The sequence below is a fragment of the Synchiropus splendidus genome, chromosome 10 (assembly GCF_027744825.2).
Source record: "Synchiropus splendidus isolate RoL2022-P1 chromosome 10, RoL_Sspl_1.0, whole genome shotgun sequence".
In the NCBI taxonomy this organism is placed as follows: Eukaryota; Metazoa; Chordata; class Actinopteri; order Syngnathiformes; family Callionymidae; genus Synchiropus; species Synchiropus splendidus.
In genome coordinates, this window is record NC_071343.1 from 1,167,714 (window position 1) to 1,185,311 (window position 17,598).

The 17,598-nt window shown below is 55.8% G+C and overlaps 2 protein-coding genes across 4 annotated transcripts; one reads left to right on the forward strand and one right to left on the reverse strand.

Annotated features, from left to right (window-relative positions):
• The first annotated feature begins 1,692 nt into the window (after positions 1-1,692).
• On the forward strand, positions 1,693-6,043 carry LOC128766004 (calsequestrin-2-like). The gene is made up of 11 exons (XM_053877313.1): positions 1,693-3,004; positions 3,898-3,982; positions 4,380-4,480; positions 4,540-4,651; positions 4,805-4,878; positions 4,935-5,065; positions 5,123-5,168; positions 5,224-5,278; positions 5,355-5,455; positions 5,523-5,597; positions 5,674-6,043. The coding sequence occupies exons 1-11, from the start codon at positions 2,582-2,584 to the stop codon at positions 5,860-5,862; spliced, it is 1,392 nt and encodes a 463-aa protein (XP_053733288.1). The 5' UTR covers positions 1,693-2,581; the 3' UTR covers positions 5,863-6,043.
• Positions 4,190-16,030, reverse strand: LOC128766003 (vang-like protein 1). Of its 3 annotated transcripts, XR_008415952.1 has the most exons (10): positions 15,743-16,030; positions 12,676-12,869; positions 12,436-12,604; positions 9,567-9,995; positions 9,328-9,503; positions 9,121-9,254; positions 8,168-8,318; positions 7,859-8,093; positions 7,148-7,496; positions 4,190-5,751 (listed from the first exon to the last, which is right to left on the reverse strand). XR_008415952.1 is itself a non-coding variant. In XM_053877312.1 (9 exons), exons 2-9 carry the CDS (start codon positions 12,744-12,746, stop codon positions 7,236-7,238), a joined length of 1,626 nt encoding a protein of 541 aa, XP_053733287.1. In that variant the 5' UTR covers positions 12,747-12,869; positions 12,936-13,525; the 3' UTR covers positions 4,190-7,235. The 3 variants fall into 3 exon arrangements, 2 of the variants coding, with proteins under 2 accessions (XP_053733287.1, XP_053733285.1); XM_053877312.1 differs by lacking the exon at positions 15,743-16,030 and adding an exon at positions 12,936-13,525 and having other exon boundaries at positions 4,190-7,496; XM_053877310.1 differs by having other exon boundaries at positions 4,191-7,496.
• Between the last annotated feature and the right edge of the window lie 1,568 nt (positions 16,031-17,598).

The window sequence follows — 17,598 nt, forward strand, 5'->3', positions numbered from 1 at the left end:
TCGTGAACAAGAGCTCAGCAAGTGCTCCACCAGGGGGAGAGCTCATCCTGGACTGGACACCAAGGCCCAGGACTGTGAGGAGCTGATCCCCATCCTCAGGTTTCAAGCCTCGATGGAGCCAGCGTCTGACCTGAAGACACAAACCCAGTGACCTTCTCAGCCACAGAGCTTCTGCTGCTGGCTGCAGTGTGAAACAAAAGGTGGTGAATCAATCCTCTCAATCCTCTTTTGGCACCCAGGCTCAGAACCACGAGACGTGGTTTCAATAGTCAAAGGAAATATTTACCTGATCTGACTCAGGAAGCGCTCGCACAAACTCGTTTCCTTGTTTGTGCCCACGGAGCTGATCACCACTCTGCTCCTGATGAGTTCCACAGAGCTAGGTGAGTGACTAGAGACCTGGGTCACGCTGGGATCTGCTTCAGCTGAGACTCGGCTCAGACTCCTCCCACCTCCGTCTGCCAGTTCACCGGGCCACCCAGCACTTCCTGTTGTTCCTGTCAGGCTCCGCCCTTGTGAGGAGCTCCAGAACAAAACAACGCTGTCTGTTAAGTACTCCTTTAGCAAATGTAATACATTTGGTTCAAATCATTTTTAGTCTAGAAACCGACTCTAGTTTTTTACACGCTCATTTGGGAAAGTAGGCCCATAATGTCGGCGGCAGAAGCGACGCCCTGCTCTCTCACAGGCCTTTCTTACTTCCATACTGGCTTGTGCTGAGCTTTAACTTGGTTACCAGTGATGACTGCTTTTCCATGACTGTTCCACTGAATCACATGTATTATGATCATTGCGGTGCACGCGGTCTGCGCTGTCATCTGCAGAGCAGCTTATCTCTTATCAGTGGCTTCATAAATATCACCTGAGTCAGTGTCAACACAGGTCACATGACCCACTGGCTGGTATGGAAAAGTACAGCGAGAGTGTCGTGTTAGCGGAACTGACACATGATCATCGTGTCGGCGCTTGCTCCTCATATTCAAGGTCACTGATAGAGCCAGGAGGACTTGTCAACACAGCGCTCTCTGACTCAGCTAACAATCATCTGAGTTTCTTATTGCATAACACACGCCGCCCCGAGGTGGTCCGGGGCTCCAGCTCAGCTCATCCCTGACCTGTTCTCCAGACTCTCCCAGGCTTGGAGCAACATCAGCAGCGGAGTCCTCCCTTCTGGCCTGCAGCTCTTCTTCTGCTGCGGAATCATGAGGGCACAGCTGGGCTGGAAACCCTGGGTCAAATCCCAGCCACAGGATCAGGAGCGCCCTCTGCTGACGGCCAGAGACACCTGGGGCTCCTCAAGGCTCCGCTCTTGGACCACAGAAGCACGAAGCTGTCGGCCAGTGAAAACCCACCTTCTGGTGATCGGTTGGTGGAGGGGCTGCAGAGCATCATGGGAAGGAGGTGCCTGTTGAGAGTGGTGACACCTGCTCGCTGAAGGTTTGTTCCAACTGTGGATCGTCTGTCATGACCTGCACAGGGAGCAGCCATCTTCTGCTCTGCACCTGCTCTGATTTGGTCCCTCTGGACTTCTGAGGCAGAAAGGGACAGCGGCAGAGGTCATTCACATTATTTAAATATTAAAAATTAATTCAATTCATATAAAGTTGAATTCCTCTGAGTCACAACAAGACACTGTGCTGTTTACATTTCATTTCAGCTCAGTTTAGAGTGGAGCAACAAGGCGATTCGCAAGTGCGTGGAACGAACGCTCCACGCGCGCATGAGTCAAAACCTGGGGGGAGGAGGTGAGGAGTCCAACGCTCCGCCAGCAAGACTCGTGGAGTCAGATTCCTCGGCTGGACACGTGACGTCAGACACGGCAGCCGCTTCACTCGTGTCCCGCACCATCCTCCGCCGATCACCTGCACAGAACCGCGGGAGGAGGTGTCGGTCCTGAACCACTTCCGCTCGGCTCGAGAAGCAATGCCGCCATCTGCTGTCCGCTGCGAGAACCGTCCAATCACAACTCGACCCCTCGCCCACACGTCAGCCGTGTTGAATTCGCGCTCTAAACACAGCGCGTTTTACCGAGACACACTTATAAACTTCAAACAAGGCTGTTGAGGGTGTTGTAATGAACCAAAAAGTAAAACGGATCAATACTGAGGCGGAAGGGGTCGCTGCAACACGCTCTCACCTGTCTGACGCTGCCGGTGGGAGGAGCCACTCTGCGCTGCGTCACGAGGAGTGGGCGGGGCCACTGACTTGGCATGAGCCGTGTAGGCCCACTGACCCGCCCTCTCGATTGGCAGGTGGCAGCGCAGGTTGGTGAAGACTCAAAACACCACAGTGGAAACCAACTCTGTGTTTCATGGTGTTTGACTGGATTGAACTCTGAAACACCTGTTCAGCTACAGGTTTCGGCGGCGTCGCAAGCGTGTTAGCCTCGCGCTCTCACGTGACAGAGGCCCTGAAACCCGCTCCTCAGCCTCGGTTCCGTCTCACTGCAGTTGAACTCTGACTCGTCCTCTGAGCCCCAGGACAATCACACACACACACACACACACACTCTAAGCCCCGCCCACTTCTCTCTCCTCACTTGCAGGCTATTTTTAGCTTTCAAACAACTGCTCTCCTAAAAATGGGCCTGTCCTGCCCGGCTGGAGGTGGAGCGTGGCTTGGTCTCAGCCCACACAGGGGCCACAGAGCTCCGCAGGATGCTGGACCGCTGCAGCTGATCTGCAGAGCTGACCTCCGCCCCTGGAAGACCTCCTCCTCCCAGAGCTCTCCTCGGACGCTGGCCTCTCCTGAAGCTGTGGTGAAGCTCCGGAGCATGTTCCTGTGGCTGCTGCTGCTGCTTCCGTGCCTGCTGCCGGTGACCCCGGCGCAGAAGGGCCTGGAGTTCCCACAGTACGACGGGAAAGAGCGTGTCCTGGACATTCATGAGCGGAACTACAAGAAGGCGCTGAAGCAGTTCAGCATGCTGTGCCTCTTCTACCACCAGCCCACGGCCGACAGCAGGGAGCTGCAGAAGCAGCAGCAGATGACCGAGCTGGTGCTGGAGGTAGGGTCCGGCTCTGCCGCCTCACGCGCTTCTGCTCTCCAGGACAGACCTTCAGCTCTAGTCTGTGGGGTTTGGTGCCAGCACGGCGACGGTTCTTTGTTCTGCCGCACGCGAGCCTCGCTCCTGATCCTGGCGAAAGGTCAGCATCTACCCAAAATAGGAGATGTGTGAGGCCCTCGCAGGCTCCAGGACTCAGTGAGCTGCAGATTGTATCAGAGGAGACGTTGTGTTCCAGCCACCTTCAGCAGACATGTCCCTGCCCTGGATGCCCTCTCAGAAATGTCAGCCTCGTGACTGCACGTCTCCAGATCTGTTCCCCAGATGATCCGTTTTTATGTCCACTCCAAGTATGGGATGTTTCCGTTCACCCGGCTGCTATCTGAGCCCAGGTCGCAGGGGCAGCCCTGTGAGAGGAGAAGCCCACACACCCCTCTCCCTGCTCTTGGAGATGTTCCACTCTGAGTCTCTCCCGGAGGACTGGGCTTCTCTTTAGGAGAAAGTCCAGGCCGAGATGGTTCTGGAGCCCTGCCTTTTGGCTCAGCTCTTTCTTCATGACTGAGCTCTCCATCTGTGCCTCACTCATGACCCAGACTCTTATCTCAGTGTCCTTCATGTCCTGACTGAAGACCGTGGTCTTGGATTTGGACGAGCTGATCTGGCTGCCCGAGACCTGGGGGTCTGTGGAGATGTTCCCCAGCCTGTCTGGGCTGTAGATCACCTCCAGACGTAGCTTGATGAAGTGGCAGTGGAGGTGGTCCAGGGCCAGCAGGTGGTCCAGCGTCGTGTGTATGCAGCAGGAGAAGGACCTGCTGCTCTTGGCTCCTGGCTTCATGTCCAGTCTGGAGACTCCAGGACGGTCTGGTCTCAGTCCCTCTCCATGTGTCTCTCTGCAGCTGGTGGCTCAGGTCTTGGAGGACAAGGACATTGGCTTTGGATTGGTGGACTCTCACAAAGACGCTAAAGTGTCCAAGAAGCTGGGTGAGTAGTGCAGCAGCAGGGGCCAGAGTCAGGAGGGCCCCGGGTCAGCGTTGGGGTCGAGCTTTCTTCTCTGCTGTGGTGTGTTGTTTCCGTCTGATTCCGTCCCCACATAATAAGATTAAACAACCCCCCACACACGTCTGTCTCTCTGGCCTTGTGGGGACCTCTTTCCCCACCCTCTCCCCCTGAACACATGGCTCACCCTGAACACAGAGCCCAGTCACTCTGAAGTTTTAGCCCTCAATATGAAGTTCAGCCTTGTGAGGTCCGGCCTAATGGTCCCCATAACAATAGCTGAAGCAGATGCCAGAACACTGGAGTGGGAACAAGCGATGTGGGAGACTGGCTGCTGCCAGGAGCCACAGTCCTCACGGCTGCGTGCTGCTGACCTCCACAGGTCTGGAGGAAGAGGGCAGCATCTACGTCTTCAAGGAGGAGCGCGTGGTGGAGTTCGACGGCCTGCTGTCGGCCGACACCCTGGTGGAGTTCCTGCTGGACGTGAGTGGCTTGGGCCCCCGGCCTGCGAGGCCTCGACTCACCCGCCTGCTCCTGTGCAGCTGCTGGAGGATCCGGTGGAGCTGATCGGAAACGCCCTGGAGCTGCGAGCCTTCGACCGCATGGAGCGGGACGTCCGCCTCGTCGGATTCTTCAAGAGCCAGGACTCGGAGCGTGAGTCACAGCCATTGTTCTTCTGCCCTTCAACCCTGAGCTCTGCAGCTTTGCAGCTCCATTTTTAACACGCGCGCAGCTGTTCGGTCGCGGCGTGAGCTTTAGCCGCAGGTCAAAGGTCAGCTATTCTGGTGACGTCCCTCTGACCTCCAGACTACCAGGCGTTCAAAGAGGCGGCCGAGCAGTTCCAGCCGTACATCAAGTTCTTCGCCACGTTTGAGAAGTCGGTGAGTGAGGCCGCCAGCTCCGCCTCTCCGTCCCGTCTGACGGGCGTCCTCTGCAGGTGGCCAAAGAGCTGAGCCTCAAGCTCAACGAGGTGGACTTCTACGAGCCCTTCATGGAGGAGCCCGTCACCATCCCGGGGAAACCTCTGTCTGAGGAGGACCTGCTGGAGTTCATCGCCGAGCACCGACGGTAACCTCTGACCCCTCTGACCTCCGGGAGCAGAGAGTGATGACTGTGTTCCTTCAGGCCCACCTTGAGGAAGCTGCGAGCAGAGGACATGTTCGAGACCTGGGTGAGTGACGGCCGCTGTCTGCAGAGGACAAACTCCTGTCTGCTCTGCTCCTCAGGAGGACGACATCGAGGGCATCCATATCGTGGCCTTCGCTGAGGAGGAGGATCCAGGTGAGGGACCAGGCTGAGGAACCTCCGCTGCAGGCTCGGCTCACCAGAGTCTCCAACCAGTTTCCTTCTCCTCCAGATGGCTACGAATTCCTGGAGATCCTGAAGGAGGTGGCCCGAGACAACACGCACCTCCCCGACCTCAGCATAGTCTGGATCGACCCGGATGACTTCCCACTGGTGAGCCCCAAGCCCTGCCCCACTCTGACCGGCCGCAGGAGTCACTTTGGGTTCTCTGCTTCTCCAGCTGATCCCCTACTGGGAGAAGACCTTCAAGGTGGACTTGTTCAGACCTCAGATTGGAGTCGTCAATGTCACAGACGTAGGTGGAGGAAGTTCTCTGCTGTACCACCGAGGAGAGCGCTGAGCCGTGTGTGTGTGTGTGTGTGTGTGTGCAGGCGGACAGTGTGTGGCTGCAGATGGACGATGAGGACCTTCCCAGCGCTGAGGAACTGGAGGACTGGATTGAAGACGTCCTGTCGGGAAAAGTCAACACAGAAGATGATGACGACGACGACGATGATGATGATGATGATGATGATGATGACGATGATGATGATGATGATGACGACGATGATGATGAGTGATCTGTCTGCTCTCCTCATCTTCAGTCCTCATGATTCCAGAAGTGCACTGACTGTGTCGTTCCTTTGATCTTGTGTCCATTAAACGTGAGTCCTATCCACGTGGAAACCTGCACGCTTTCATTGCCATGTCGAGTCACAGCCGAGTCAGAGCCGGTGCTGGAGAGCTCCACTGCTCATGGAACAAAAATCAGAACCCAGACTGAAAATAATTGCTGAACTTTGTGTCCTGAACACATCTGAAATCCTCAAAGGTTCTGACCCAAAACACACTTTGATCTACAGCTGAGAACAATGTACGTTTCTTTTCACCAATCAAAAGCCGCTGCTCCATCAGGACCAGTGTGACGGACCCAGGAAGGCATCCAGGTGGTGGGACAGGGGCAGGTGGAGATCAAAACTTGAAGTCTGCAGTCTTGACTCCACCGCCAAGGTGAAACCTCACAAACAGGTCCGTCACACTGGCGTCAGGGCAACGTTTTCAACCGGCATCTCGCTGCCCTGACTCCTTCATAGAGGAGCATGTGGCCACTGAGCATGAGCAGACCTCAGCCGACCACCAGGGGGCAGCATCCAGCAAAGCACGATCATCCGAGTCAATGGTGATTTTTTAAAAAAATCAGAATCTTCTGTCCCTCATTAACGTGTTACGGTAGAAACGTTTATTCTCACGATTTAAAAAAACATTCTTCCCAAACGTCACGGATGCTGCGACAGAAAAAAACAGGTTCTAAAACACCCCGACACCCACAGACTGAGGCACGTCAGACGGGATATTTACACGCCGCTAAAGAGCCTACGCTACAACATGACAGCAACCTTCCATAAATACGATGAAGAAAAGTACAAAAGACGCAGACGAAGATCAGAATGCAGTTCCAGTGGAGCGCGAGAGCTTTGGAACAGACCGGACTCGCTGACGTCCGCTACACCGCTGCTGACGAAAAGTTTGGACTGTCGTTTGGAAATTAATCTGGAAATAAAACTGTAGAAAATACTAAACGTGGAAATATAAACAGGTTGAAATGGAGCTAAACATCTCCACTTTCAGTTCGGTCGGTTTTCTTTCATGTTAGGAACATAATTTCCCTTGGGAATAATAAAGTTTTTCTCGTGCGTGACCTACAGTTTCCATGCAGTAACGGCCACAGAAAGACACAGTTTCTCTAGAACAAGAGTATTTACAGCCACAAACACAGTGCTTACAAACAAGGTGGTTAGAAAACCTTCCAGCTCAAGGAGGAGGATATAAAAAGTTGGGAGCGACACGTATAAATACTGTACATACATGTGGGCGGGGCGGCGGCGGCGGCCGACAGAGAGGATGCTGGGAGTGCATAGAGGAGCGTTCAGCCCGGCAGCGGAGGAGGCGCCTCTCACACGGACGTCTCCGACTGCAGCAGCAGCAGGAACTTGTGGGTCTTGGGGTCGACGAACTCCTCGCGGAGGCGGATGTAGGGGACGCCCCTGATGGTGACGGCCAGACTGAAGTCCAGACACTTGAGCAGGAACTCGGTGCCGTCTTTGACGGCGCTGGTCACCGACGCCTCGCTCACCAGGGTCCACTGGTCGGCCATCCAGCGCTCGGAGCCGTACTGCAGGGTGGGGCCCGGGGCCAGGTAGGCCTCCAGGAAGGCCTGGGGACCAGAGACACACGCAGCCGGTCACCAAACACCTCACAGAGCCTTCAGCCTATCAGGCTGCTTCTGAGCTGTCAGCAGGTCCTGCACCGTCATCATCTCCAGCTCGCTCCACCAACCATCTGTCTCCAGGGACAACCTCGGCATCTTCACCTGCTGACCCCCTGAACCCTGCCGCACTCTCTTCTTCACCTCTGTCCACCCCAGTCCCAGACCCTGCCTCAACCAGCGCTGGATCTTCTGGCCTGATCCAGGGGAGGAGGAGAGGAGGCAGCGTAGAGAAGCTAGTGAGGTCAGCCGAGGACCAGAGGCTGGAGGTTGGTGAAGCTCCGCAGCAGAAGACAGTGCTTCGCCCTTACCTTGGGGCTCATGTTGTTGACCAGGCAGAAGGCCAGGTGCTTCTGGATGCTCTCCATGCTGTGGCAGTGCTGCCTCCTGGTGGTGCGGAGGTATTTCTGCAGGGCCCGTGCCATGGATGGGAAGACGGCCAGCGCCGCCTCACGGACATCCATGATGTCAGAGGGGGACGCCTGCTCGTCCTCCTTCTTCATGCGCCGCACATGGGTGAAGGCCTCCTCCACGGCCACCACCAGCCTGACACACACACACACACACACACAGTGACACAACGTGGCCTCACGGCACCCGAGTCTCCACGTCTCTCTCACCGCGCCCGGCGTTTTCGGACCCGCCTCTCGTAGTCGGCCTCCTCGTAGTACAGCTCGTTGTGGGCGCTGTCCTTCCGCTTGGCGGCAGCTGCCACCATGGCACGTGACTGACTCCCGTTAGCAGGCTGCGCTGCCGCCGTGCTCCCCGCAGCTGCAGTCCACAGGACAAAGGCAGGACGGTGAGATGATCCACCGGACCACAGCAGATCACATTAGACTGGTGAGAAGGTTCAGGCTGAAGCGTGGCCCAGTCGCACGCCTTGTTGGAGCCTGATGGGAAGATCAAACCCTCGGAGCGGAATCAACCTCTGGTGTGGAGTGAACTTGGAAAACGGGTGGGAAAACAAACCGAGGCTCGGTTATGAAATAAGAACGTGGTCTGCGTTCTTCATCTCAGGTGAGGGGGAGGGGGAGGGGGACGCTCTGGCGCAGGGTGTTTCTCGACGTTTGGCCTTACTTCTTAGCTAAAGAACAGGAGTCAAACATAACATTTTGCGGGGCGTTTTCTCGGGCTGGGGCGACGCGAGGCCTCTCCAGAAAATACTGGAGTAACTCTGAGGACGGTAAACTTGGTGGCTGGATGTTGCATCCGTCAGTTGAGTGAACAACTGTGTTTCCCTCACTCCACTGACTGGTGGAAGCAGGTGTAAGGCCTCACGTCTATATTGGTAAGTGAGAGCGGCAGCCGCAGCGTCGTCCTCCTGGCCTACATTCCGCGGCATGAGCTCGGCATTAATGAGCCGGAGAGGAGCGCGAGGGCTGGGGGTGTTGAGCGCGGAAATAAAAGAGAAGAAAAATGAATCAAACGTGGAGAGAGAGATGAATTATTTAACCCCCACCGGGGCCTGATGAGTGCGGGGGGAGGGGCCAGGATAAAAGCTGGCGCGGTGGTGGAGACGCGAGCAGCTCCAACAGGTCTTTCTCTAAACACAGCAGAGATGAAAACCACAAACCGTCCACGTTGTAGACCTTCAGGCCGGCCAGGTGTTTGGCGGCTCGGTGCTTGGCCGCCGACAGGACCGCCGGGTTGTGAAGGGGGAAGTCTCGGTAGTAGAACTCCAAGATGGAGAGTGCTGCTCTCTGGATGCTGCAGGAGGAGGACCAAGCGTGGGTGAAGGTGTGATGGAGGAGGCCCCGCCCCCTGCTCCCCACCCACACACCTGAACTGTCCGATGTTGTAGTGGCGCGTTTCTCCGTCGGTGGAGCGGATCACGCTCACGCTGTAGCAGGGCTGGAGGTGCCGCAGCTCCAGCAGGACCACCGCCAGGTAGTGGACGAAGAGCTGCGAGTCCACCAGCGACACGGCGAACTGGACCACGCCGTGGTAGTCCTCGTCCTGCAGGAGCCACAAACACGTCAGCGCTTTCATGGTTCTGGATGAGCAGGTACGGACCCTCACCTGCGCGTCCAGGATCCGGACCCCGTAGAAGAGCCAGTAGGACATGGTGAGCAGCAGCGTGAGTGTGGTGAGGAAGGCACGGCAGGCGCAGACCCGCGGCAGGGAGGCGCGGCCGGGCCGCAGGAAGAGCGCCCAGACAGCCAGCAGCAGGATCAGCAGCTTGAAGGAGATGGAGAGGAAGAGGCCCTCGCAGGCCGCGCCGCACGCCTGCAGCCTGTCGGGCCACAGGATGACCGGCAGGAGGAGGAAGACCAGGGGCGTGGCCAGCACCAGCGTGCCCACACACAGACCCACGGCCAGGGGAAGGTAGCGCCGGAAACTCTGGGTCCGGTCCTGGAGCTCTTTGCCCAAGCCCACCACTTCCTCCTGAGACACGCTGAGCTCCGAGGTGCCGGTCACCGCCGTGGTGGTCTCGCCCCAGTTGTCGTCCTGAGAGCAGAGGAGGGAGAGGTTTTCACAGACGGTCTCGCCGCCGCCACTTGCTGCACCAACAGCATGTGGCAGGGAGGACACCAGAGCGCTGCTTCTGAGCGGAACGCTGGGATGGACTCAGGGGCAGGAGAGGCTCCAGCAGCCGACGCCTCCATTAGCCAGAGCACCAGCGCGGCACGGCTTAATCGGCGGCTGCGGAAGATGAATGGCCACCGCGAGGGAGGAGGAGGGGGAGGCGGCCAGCGTAAGCCGGGGGGTGGGGAACTCCGTCTGCCACTCCACTGTGTGGAAGCAGAGGTCAGTGTTGCTCACAGCCCAACGCTGATGACATCACCACGAAGAACCCAGCTCTGGTTTCAGCCGCGAGTGCTGACATGAGAGAGACCAGCTACAGCAGCCAGGTGGCGCTGCACCAAAGAGAAGAGACGGGTTCAGGTGGAGTTAGCACTGATGGTAGGTGAGGGGAGGGGAGGGGGACATGTGGAGAGATGACTAACCACGTCCTGACATGGACACGTGCAGCAGGTCCTCCACAGCTGTGGGTGGCGCTGCATCCAACTCACACAGCAGTCTCTGCAACGTACTGCCACCTTACTGCTCAGTCTGAACATACTGGACCCATTGTGGGGTGGGGGTGAGGGGTGGAGGGTGAGACGTGGGGTCAGCAGTGTAAGTGAAGAGGCCCGGACTTCCCTCACTCCAGACCTTCAGAGGGAACACTGAGGGGTCCGGCGTGTCCCAGGGCCTCCACCCAGCCTCGCTGGTCCAGTGGTCATCCTGAGAAGATCCTTCCCAGAGAGCTTGCTTCCGACGGGACCAACAAGGAGGTCAAAGGCTGTGTCCCATGTCTCCCCCTAACACTAGCACTAGGTTCTGAGCGCCCTCCACTATGAAGCGCCCTCCGACAACCACATGAAGTGAGTCAGCTCCGGAGCTCCCTGGGTTTGAAGGGATCATTTCAAGTGGTGAACGGCCAGTAAGGAGGAGTGGGACACACCACACTGACACGTGAGGCGCAGAGCCCATGGTTCGGGGGAGAGATGGGACACAGGCTAACCCTTCAGTCAGGATGGCTCATGAGCGGAGCTCTTCTTCTGGGTCCAGCTGATCCAGAAACACCACGCTGTCTCTGAGGCCTTCTCAGCAGGAGCAAGAACCTTCAGGTCTGTATGTCTCCTGCTTGTGGCTCATCTCTGCCTCATGTTGTCCACCATCACCCTCACCTGTCACCTGACTGATGTGTTCCACAGTGACGTCACCCCGAGCTCCAACACAGAGCAGAGACCAGCCACCATCTCGGAGGATTAGAGCCCAGATTAACATGGAGCTCTTCAGGCCAACAGCTGGTTTCATCAGGAGGCGACCTCCTGAACGTTGACCCCGTGACCTTGACGGGTCACAGCTCTGAGAAGAGACTCCTGGTTCCACCGTGAAAGGAAACCGAAGCCGATGCCTCCTGGCCTGAGGTGGGAGGCTGACAAAGCAGCAGGTATCGGCGCTGTGACTCAGCCGTGTGTCGTCATGCCACAGAGCTGCGTGTAAACACGGCGATGAACACTATCGTCTTTCCTCAGCAGAGCCCTGGACATGTCTGACTGCAGGCTGCAGACCTTCAGAGCAGGGTCACATTTCAGCGCTCACAATGGACGGAAGCGGCAGAGCCCACGATCACATGACATCCTGGAATGTGGCTCTCGTGGGACACGAGGGAAGAGTTTCCAGAAATCCTCCTCAGAACACTCACGTCTCCAGGGATCTGAAGCGGCTTCACACACTCACCAAGCTGACAGGAGACGGGAGGGAGGAACGCCTCATCGCTACAGACCTCCACTCTGAGGCCGTGTTTCTCCAACGCTCTCCTGGACTAATGATCGACTGGGAGGAGGCCCCAGGGCAGACCCACGTCTCAGGAGGAGGGAGGGACACCTGGGCCTCTTCGCCTCAACAGCTGCCCCCACGACTGACCAAACACTCGCAGACTACCACAACCAGGCGGGTCCGACCCGTCATCCGTGTCTGGCCTCACTCTCCTCACGGTCCTCACAGTGGTGTGGACTCGCCGCAGCCAGTTGCATTTTGTGTCCAATTCGAAGTGACTCAGCAGAGGAGAAAGTTCTGGAGACAGCGAGGTCCAGTTGAAAGTCCACGAGGAACAACTTTCTTTCCCAACACACACACACACACACACACACACACACACACACACACACACACACACACACACACACACACACACACACACACACACACACACACACACACACACACACACACACACACACACACACACACACACACACACACACACACACACACACACACACACACTAATCCTCTGACCTATTTGATCTCCGCACCGTCGTTGTGTGTGTGTGCGGCGTGTGGACTGTGCTCCGGATTAACGGTCATCTGATTTGCCTCCAGTCATGTGACTCACCTGCCCGTCCTCTCCCGGCTCGCCTCCCGGCGCCGGCTCTCCTGGCAGCGGCTCGCCGTTGTGCACGGGCGACTCCTGGGAGGGCGAGTCAGGAGGGTTGATGACCACGGAGCGCTCGGAGCGACTGCTGTCTTTGCTGCTGGCCTTGTGCCGCTCACGGGTTCGATCCCTGCGGACACACGCACCGGCATCACACACACTCGCAGGCACCTGGGGACCAGCGAAACCAGGGAAACCTACCCATGTCGGGTGGAGCGGCCCGAGCGGCTGGAGTGATAGGAGTACCCCGAGTGAGTGGACTCGGTGTCCATGCCCGGCGTCTTCAGGCGGAGTCCTCGGGGGGAGGGGGGGAGAGTTGCGCGGTTGCTACGGAGACCTGGGATCCGTCACTTCTGACCACAGCTCCAGAGACCTGTTTCACTGGCCACGCTGACCTACAGCAGGAGAGGCAGAGGATGAGACAATGGCAGCTTTTCACCAGCAGCCAGACGTTTCCTCACTGGGGAGCAGGAATGTGTGAGCAGGACGGTTTCACTGAGAGCTGCCGCCTAGAACACAGCCATTACATCTGACGGCACCAAGGAAACTTCAAGTGAGCCGCTGAATAGAGACGGTCATGGACAGAGGAGGGGAGGGAGGAGTCTCCATGGACCGTGATGTCCGCTGATGACTGAGTGATCTGTAGTGAGAGTCAAGCAGGAGCAAGTGTGCGGGACCCAGAGAGAGGCAAGTCTGGACGGCTGGAGGGGCAACACATGGGTGTTGAGGATCAGTCAAATGAAAGTGATGGCGGAGGCGGAGCGGAGAGTGCAGGCGGGGGGGAGGTGGAGACGACCGTCAGGTGAGAGTGGCGGAAGAGTGACAGAGAAGACCTGTAGGACCTACATGATGTTTGGGTCAGAGCAGCTCAGAGCTGAAGATGCTCAGGTGGAAGGAAACTGAACATGAGAGGGACGTGTGGAGATGTTTGGAGGAGACATGATGGACGGAGAAGGAGGAGATCGAGAACAAGAAGCAGAAGAACTCATGAACATCTCGACCCGAATCACACTCTTCTGAACTTCACCTGAAATGTTTTTATGTTTCTATATCCCAGGCCTTCACAATCAGTGGAGAACAAAGCTCTTCCACAGTCTGCTCCTCACACCAGAGTTAGCACAAGCATCTTCAGTCGAAGTGAAGGTCCAAATAAGCTTGAATTTCACATTGAGAGAATCTTCCCTCAGAATGTTTGCACCACATATAATGGCATCACAGTGACAAGTGTCAAGCTAATCATGTGGGCAGGTGACACGGACTCTTCCGCCACGTCTGCACGCCTCTCCTCCAGCCATCTCCATCCCGCTTCAGAGGCAGGGATGACACTGCGACTTCACACTGCCTGTTATCTGCTGGCTGGTGGCATGTGAGGGCCGCGCTCGCTCAGCGGTTACACACAGGACAGGGCTGGCCAACCGGTCCGAGCCCCATTGTTTGACTGTGCTGCTGAACAGAGCCACAGCTACAAACATGTGGGGCTGTGAGGCTTCACCTGAGCAGCTGCTCACCTGACTTAGCGACCTAAACCGCAGCCAGTTCGGCGGCTCATTAGCTGAAGAGCCACATGAAACTGGGGAAAGAGCCGCGGGTCGGCCAGGCCTGAGCTAGGACAAAGGCTCTGCAAGCCTGATGGGCTTCTACAGCAGTGAAGACCACGGCTGGTGAGGGGTGACCTCCCCCTGTCAGGGCCTGACCTCACGGACCGAGCCGCGGAGGTTCTGCTGATGTTTCTCAGGAGCATTAAAGGGCGGACGCGAGGCAGATCCCAGCTGCACCAGGGGCATCAGCTGGATCAGGGGGAGCCTCGATTAGTGACGATAATCCATCAACTCCACTGCACGACAGTCCAGCGCTCGCTCACACAGACAACATCTCCACTGGAGCCCCAGAATGTGGGCCAGAGCAGCTCCTCTAAGAGGCCGCTCACGGAGAACCAGGCCATGTGGAAAATCGCCGCCACAGGGTTAGAAAAACTATCAATTACAGAGCAGGGGATGAAGAGGACTACGGCACGCCGGGGTGGCAGCGGGCGCTGCGCACTGTCCTGGTTCCTAAAAGCCCAGTCAAGCATGGCCTCCTGGCCGAGGCCGCGGGAGCCTCCACCTTCTCCGGGGATGTGCATCCGCATCGCTGCTGAGCGTTCCGGGCGACAGAGCGAGGAAAGCGGCACTAATGCTAAACAAACTCATTCAAGTGTTTGTTTAAACCAGGGAGGCTCCCACACTGGCAAGATGCTTCCAGGCCGCTGGGCCCCTCTCCTCTCCCTCTCATGCTCATCTCAATCCAGCGCTCAGATCCAACTAAAATCGGACCGTCAGCTCCATCAACACTGGGGGGAGGAGACTCACGTCTGGACGCCTCACAGACTGACCAGACTCTTCTTCGGCGTCAGATGTTCTAACACTCATGTGTGCTGAGGAGGACACATGGAGGCTGAACAAGCTGGGGAAGAACTCCAGCTCCATCCCTGGATGGAGACAGGACTGCGAGGAGGAGGAGGATCATGACCGGCCTGCTCACCCTCTCTGAGAGCATCTCTGAGAACACGAGGCTTCATGGTTCTCGACCAGAGCCTCTGGATTCACCATGGACTTAGCAAACATCTGTCACCTGCTGCTGGCCCTCAGGTGAGGCTCCTGACCACCCTAGCTCCTCGCTGGAGAACCAGCAGACGACCTCCTCAGAGAAACTGGGGAAGACACCGAGACACCTGACCCTTCGTGAGACTTGCTCTTCCCTTGGTCGTAGATCTTCTGGAGTTGAGTCACAGAGGTGAGAGGCCTGGTCGTCCACTTGCAGAGTGAACTGGAGAAACCTGACACACCTCTCTGGAATGCAAACCTGGCGCTCAGTGTAATCTGCTCGGGTGGAACCACATAAAAGTACAGTAGGCGAGAGGATGGGGGGAGGGGGTCCGGGGTACCTCAGCTTCCATGTCTGCTCCTCCGCGACAAACCACGGCGTTGATCCCAAATGCGAGTTGTATGGGAAGCAGGCGCAGCCGCTGCGGCGTGGCCCTGCGGCCCCGCTCCGCTCCTCTCATCAATAAAACACGACGTGATACGGAGCTAATGCGGGCCAGGCGCCGTCACCTGCTCCAGATGCTGGATGCAGCAGCACCAGCGGGTCCGAAAACGCCCCGCTCCCCGGTGAAAGCGCCGACATCGCGATGTCGAAACACACGGTGGGTGAGCTCAGGTCGCGGGGAAAACGCGGGAGGGAGGCTCGCGCGGAGCTGCAGACGGAGCAGGGAGGACGGGATTCTTACCTTTCCGCCGGGTCTGGGCCATTGTGCTGCTCCGCGTCTCGCTGCTCTACACGAGTGGGGCCATTGTGATGGCAGGAGCCGGAGACAGGCGGCAGGAGACACCCGCGTCCCCGCGGAGATCCAGCACTGGCAGCGCTCCGCCAGCAGAGGGCGCGCTCGCGCGCCATTTAAAGGGAAACGACCGGAATTTAGTGGAGGTTATTATGGCATTCATTTCATCAATGAAAGCGTCAAACTGCGGACCAGTAACCAGTCCGCCGTTTCTGTTGAAGGCTAGAATTAACTGTCGAGTACAACAGAATAGACGCTTTCAACTGACAACAAAGCCGCACACGTGACCAGTCACCAGAGATGAACAAACTCTACCACAAAAGAAACAATGAGCTGATGCAAATAAAGGAGAATATTTAACTAAGATGTAGTTGGATTGAACGTATGGGACCTGAAGTCTCCTCCAGAGGGCGGCAGAGCACTGCCAGGGCCCACAAGCGGCCCTTTGCTTTAAAAGAACAACACAGAAATACTTCATTTATATGACTTTTATCTGTTCTTACCCCAAAGGCTATTAATAGTTGTATTAAATTGCATGTGTGTTTCTCTTTACCTGATTAAAAAAAAAATACCAGGATGTGGACACTTTTAGTGTTTATTTTAAAAAAAGTTTGCATTAAGACGTTTTTTCTTCTTGTCTTTTGCCATAACAGTCTGTCAAAACAATGTGGGCCCTAGTTTAATTGGCCAGCTCTGATGTACTATAACTTACTCGTGAAGGTCACTTAACAAGGAGCTAATTGGGAAAAATGTAAAATATATTATTTTATTATGTATTAGTTTCACTTTATTTACATTTTAGCCCTGATTAGGATCATAATAGAGATGTTTTCAAGTATGAACAACGTGGTACCAATGCTCATTATATAAATAAATTGTCATGAAGCACCTCATTATACTGGATATTTTTTATGTCTTATTTATACATTTTGAGGGACATGAAGTGCAAATTAAATTTTTATGTCACAGTGGCAAATGTCATAACAGTAATCCATCAGTTATGTCAGAGTCGTGTTTCAACCTCACTTCAGGCAGAAACTATATATTTGTTATTTGTATATCTGATAAACTATCTCATAAAAAACCAAAACAAAAAAAAAAAACACAGTAGCTGGACGACCTTCAAACTAGGTTCAGATTTGAATTAGTCCTAAATGTTTTATGAGATTCATTTAAAATATTATTTTTTGTGGTCGTCTAAAAGGGCTTCAGTCTCACCTTAATGATGATATATTACTGTAAAATTATTGAAACATCTTTCGTCTCTCCACGGCTGCTGTTTGCCTCAGCATCGGCGAAGACGATTATTAAACATTGCAGTGTGTCCTTCACTACAATCTCTGCCCCATTTCAAGCTCAGCTCTGCGTCCTCATTGTGAACACTGTGTGTGTGTGTGTGTGTGTGTGTGTGTGTGTAGTGTGCCATCCTTGCTGCTGCAGTGGACATGAATAATACCCGCGGCCCGCGGGCTACATTACAGTGCAGTGGCTCACATGAAAGCACGCGGACCAACACACACTCTCAGACTAATGGAGGGAAGAAGCAGCACGGGTCAAACAAGAGGTCACATCCTGGGCCTGATCTCCTGCAAGATAAAAGCTGTCTTTAGAGCGAGGACTGAGCAGAGAATGAGGGGCCCCTCAGTTATCTCTGCAAATATGGCCATTATCCTGATCACAGCGGGAGCACGGCAGCAGCCCTGGAACATGAACGACCTCTAACTTGGGAGACCTTCAAAGGTCCAAGCAAAACACAGAATCATTCGCTCGGTCCAGACTCCAGCAACGTTCCTCTGGCGCAGGAG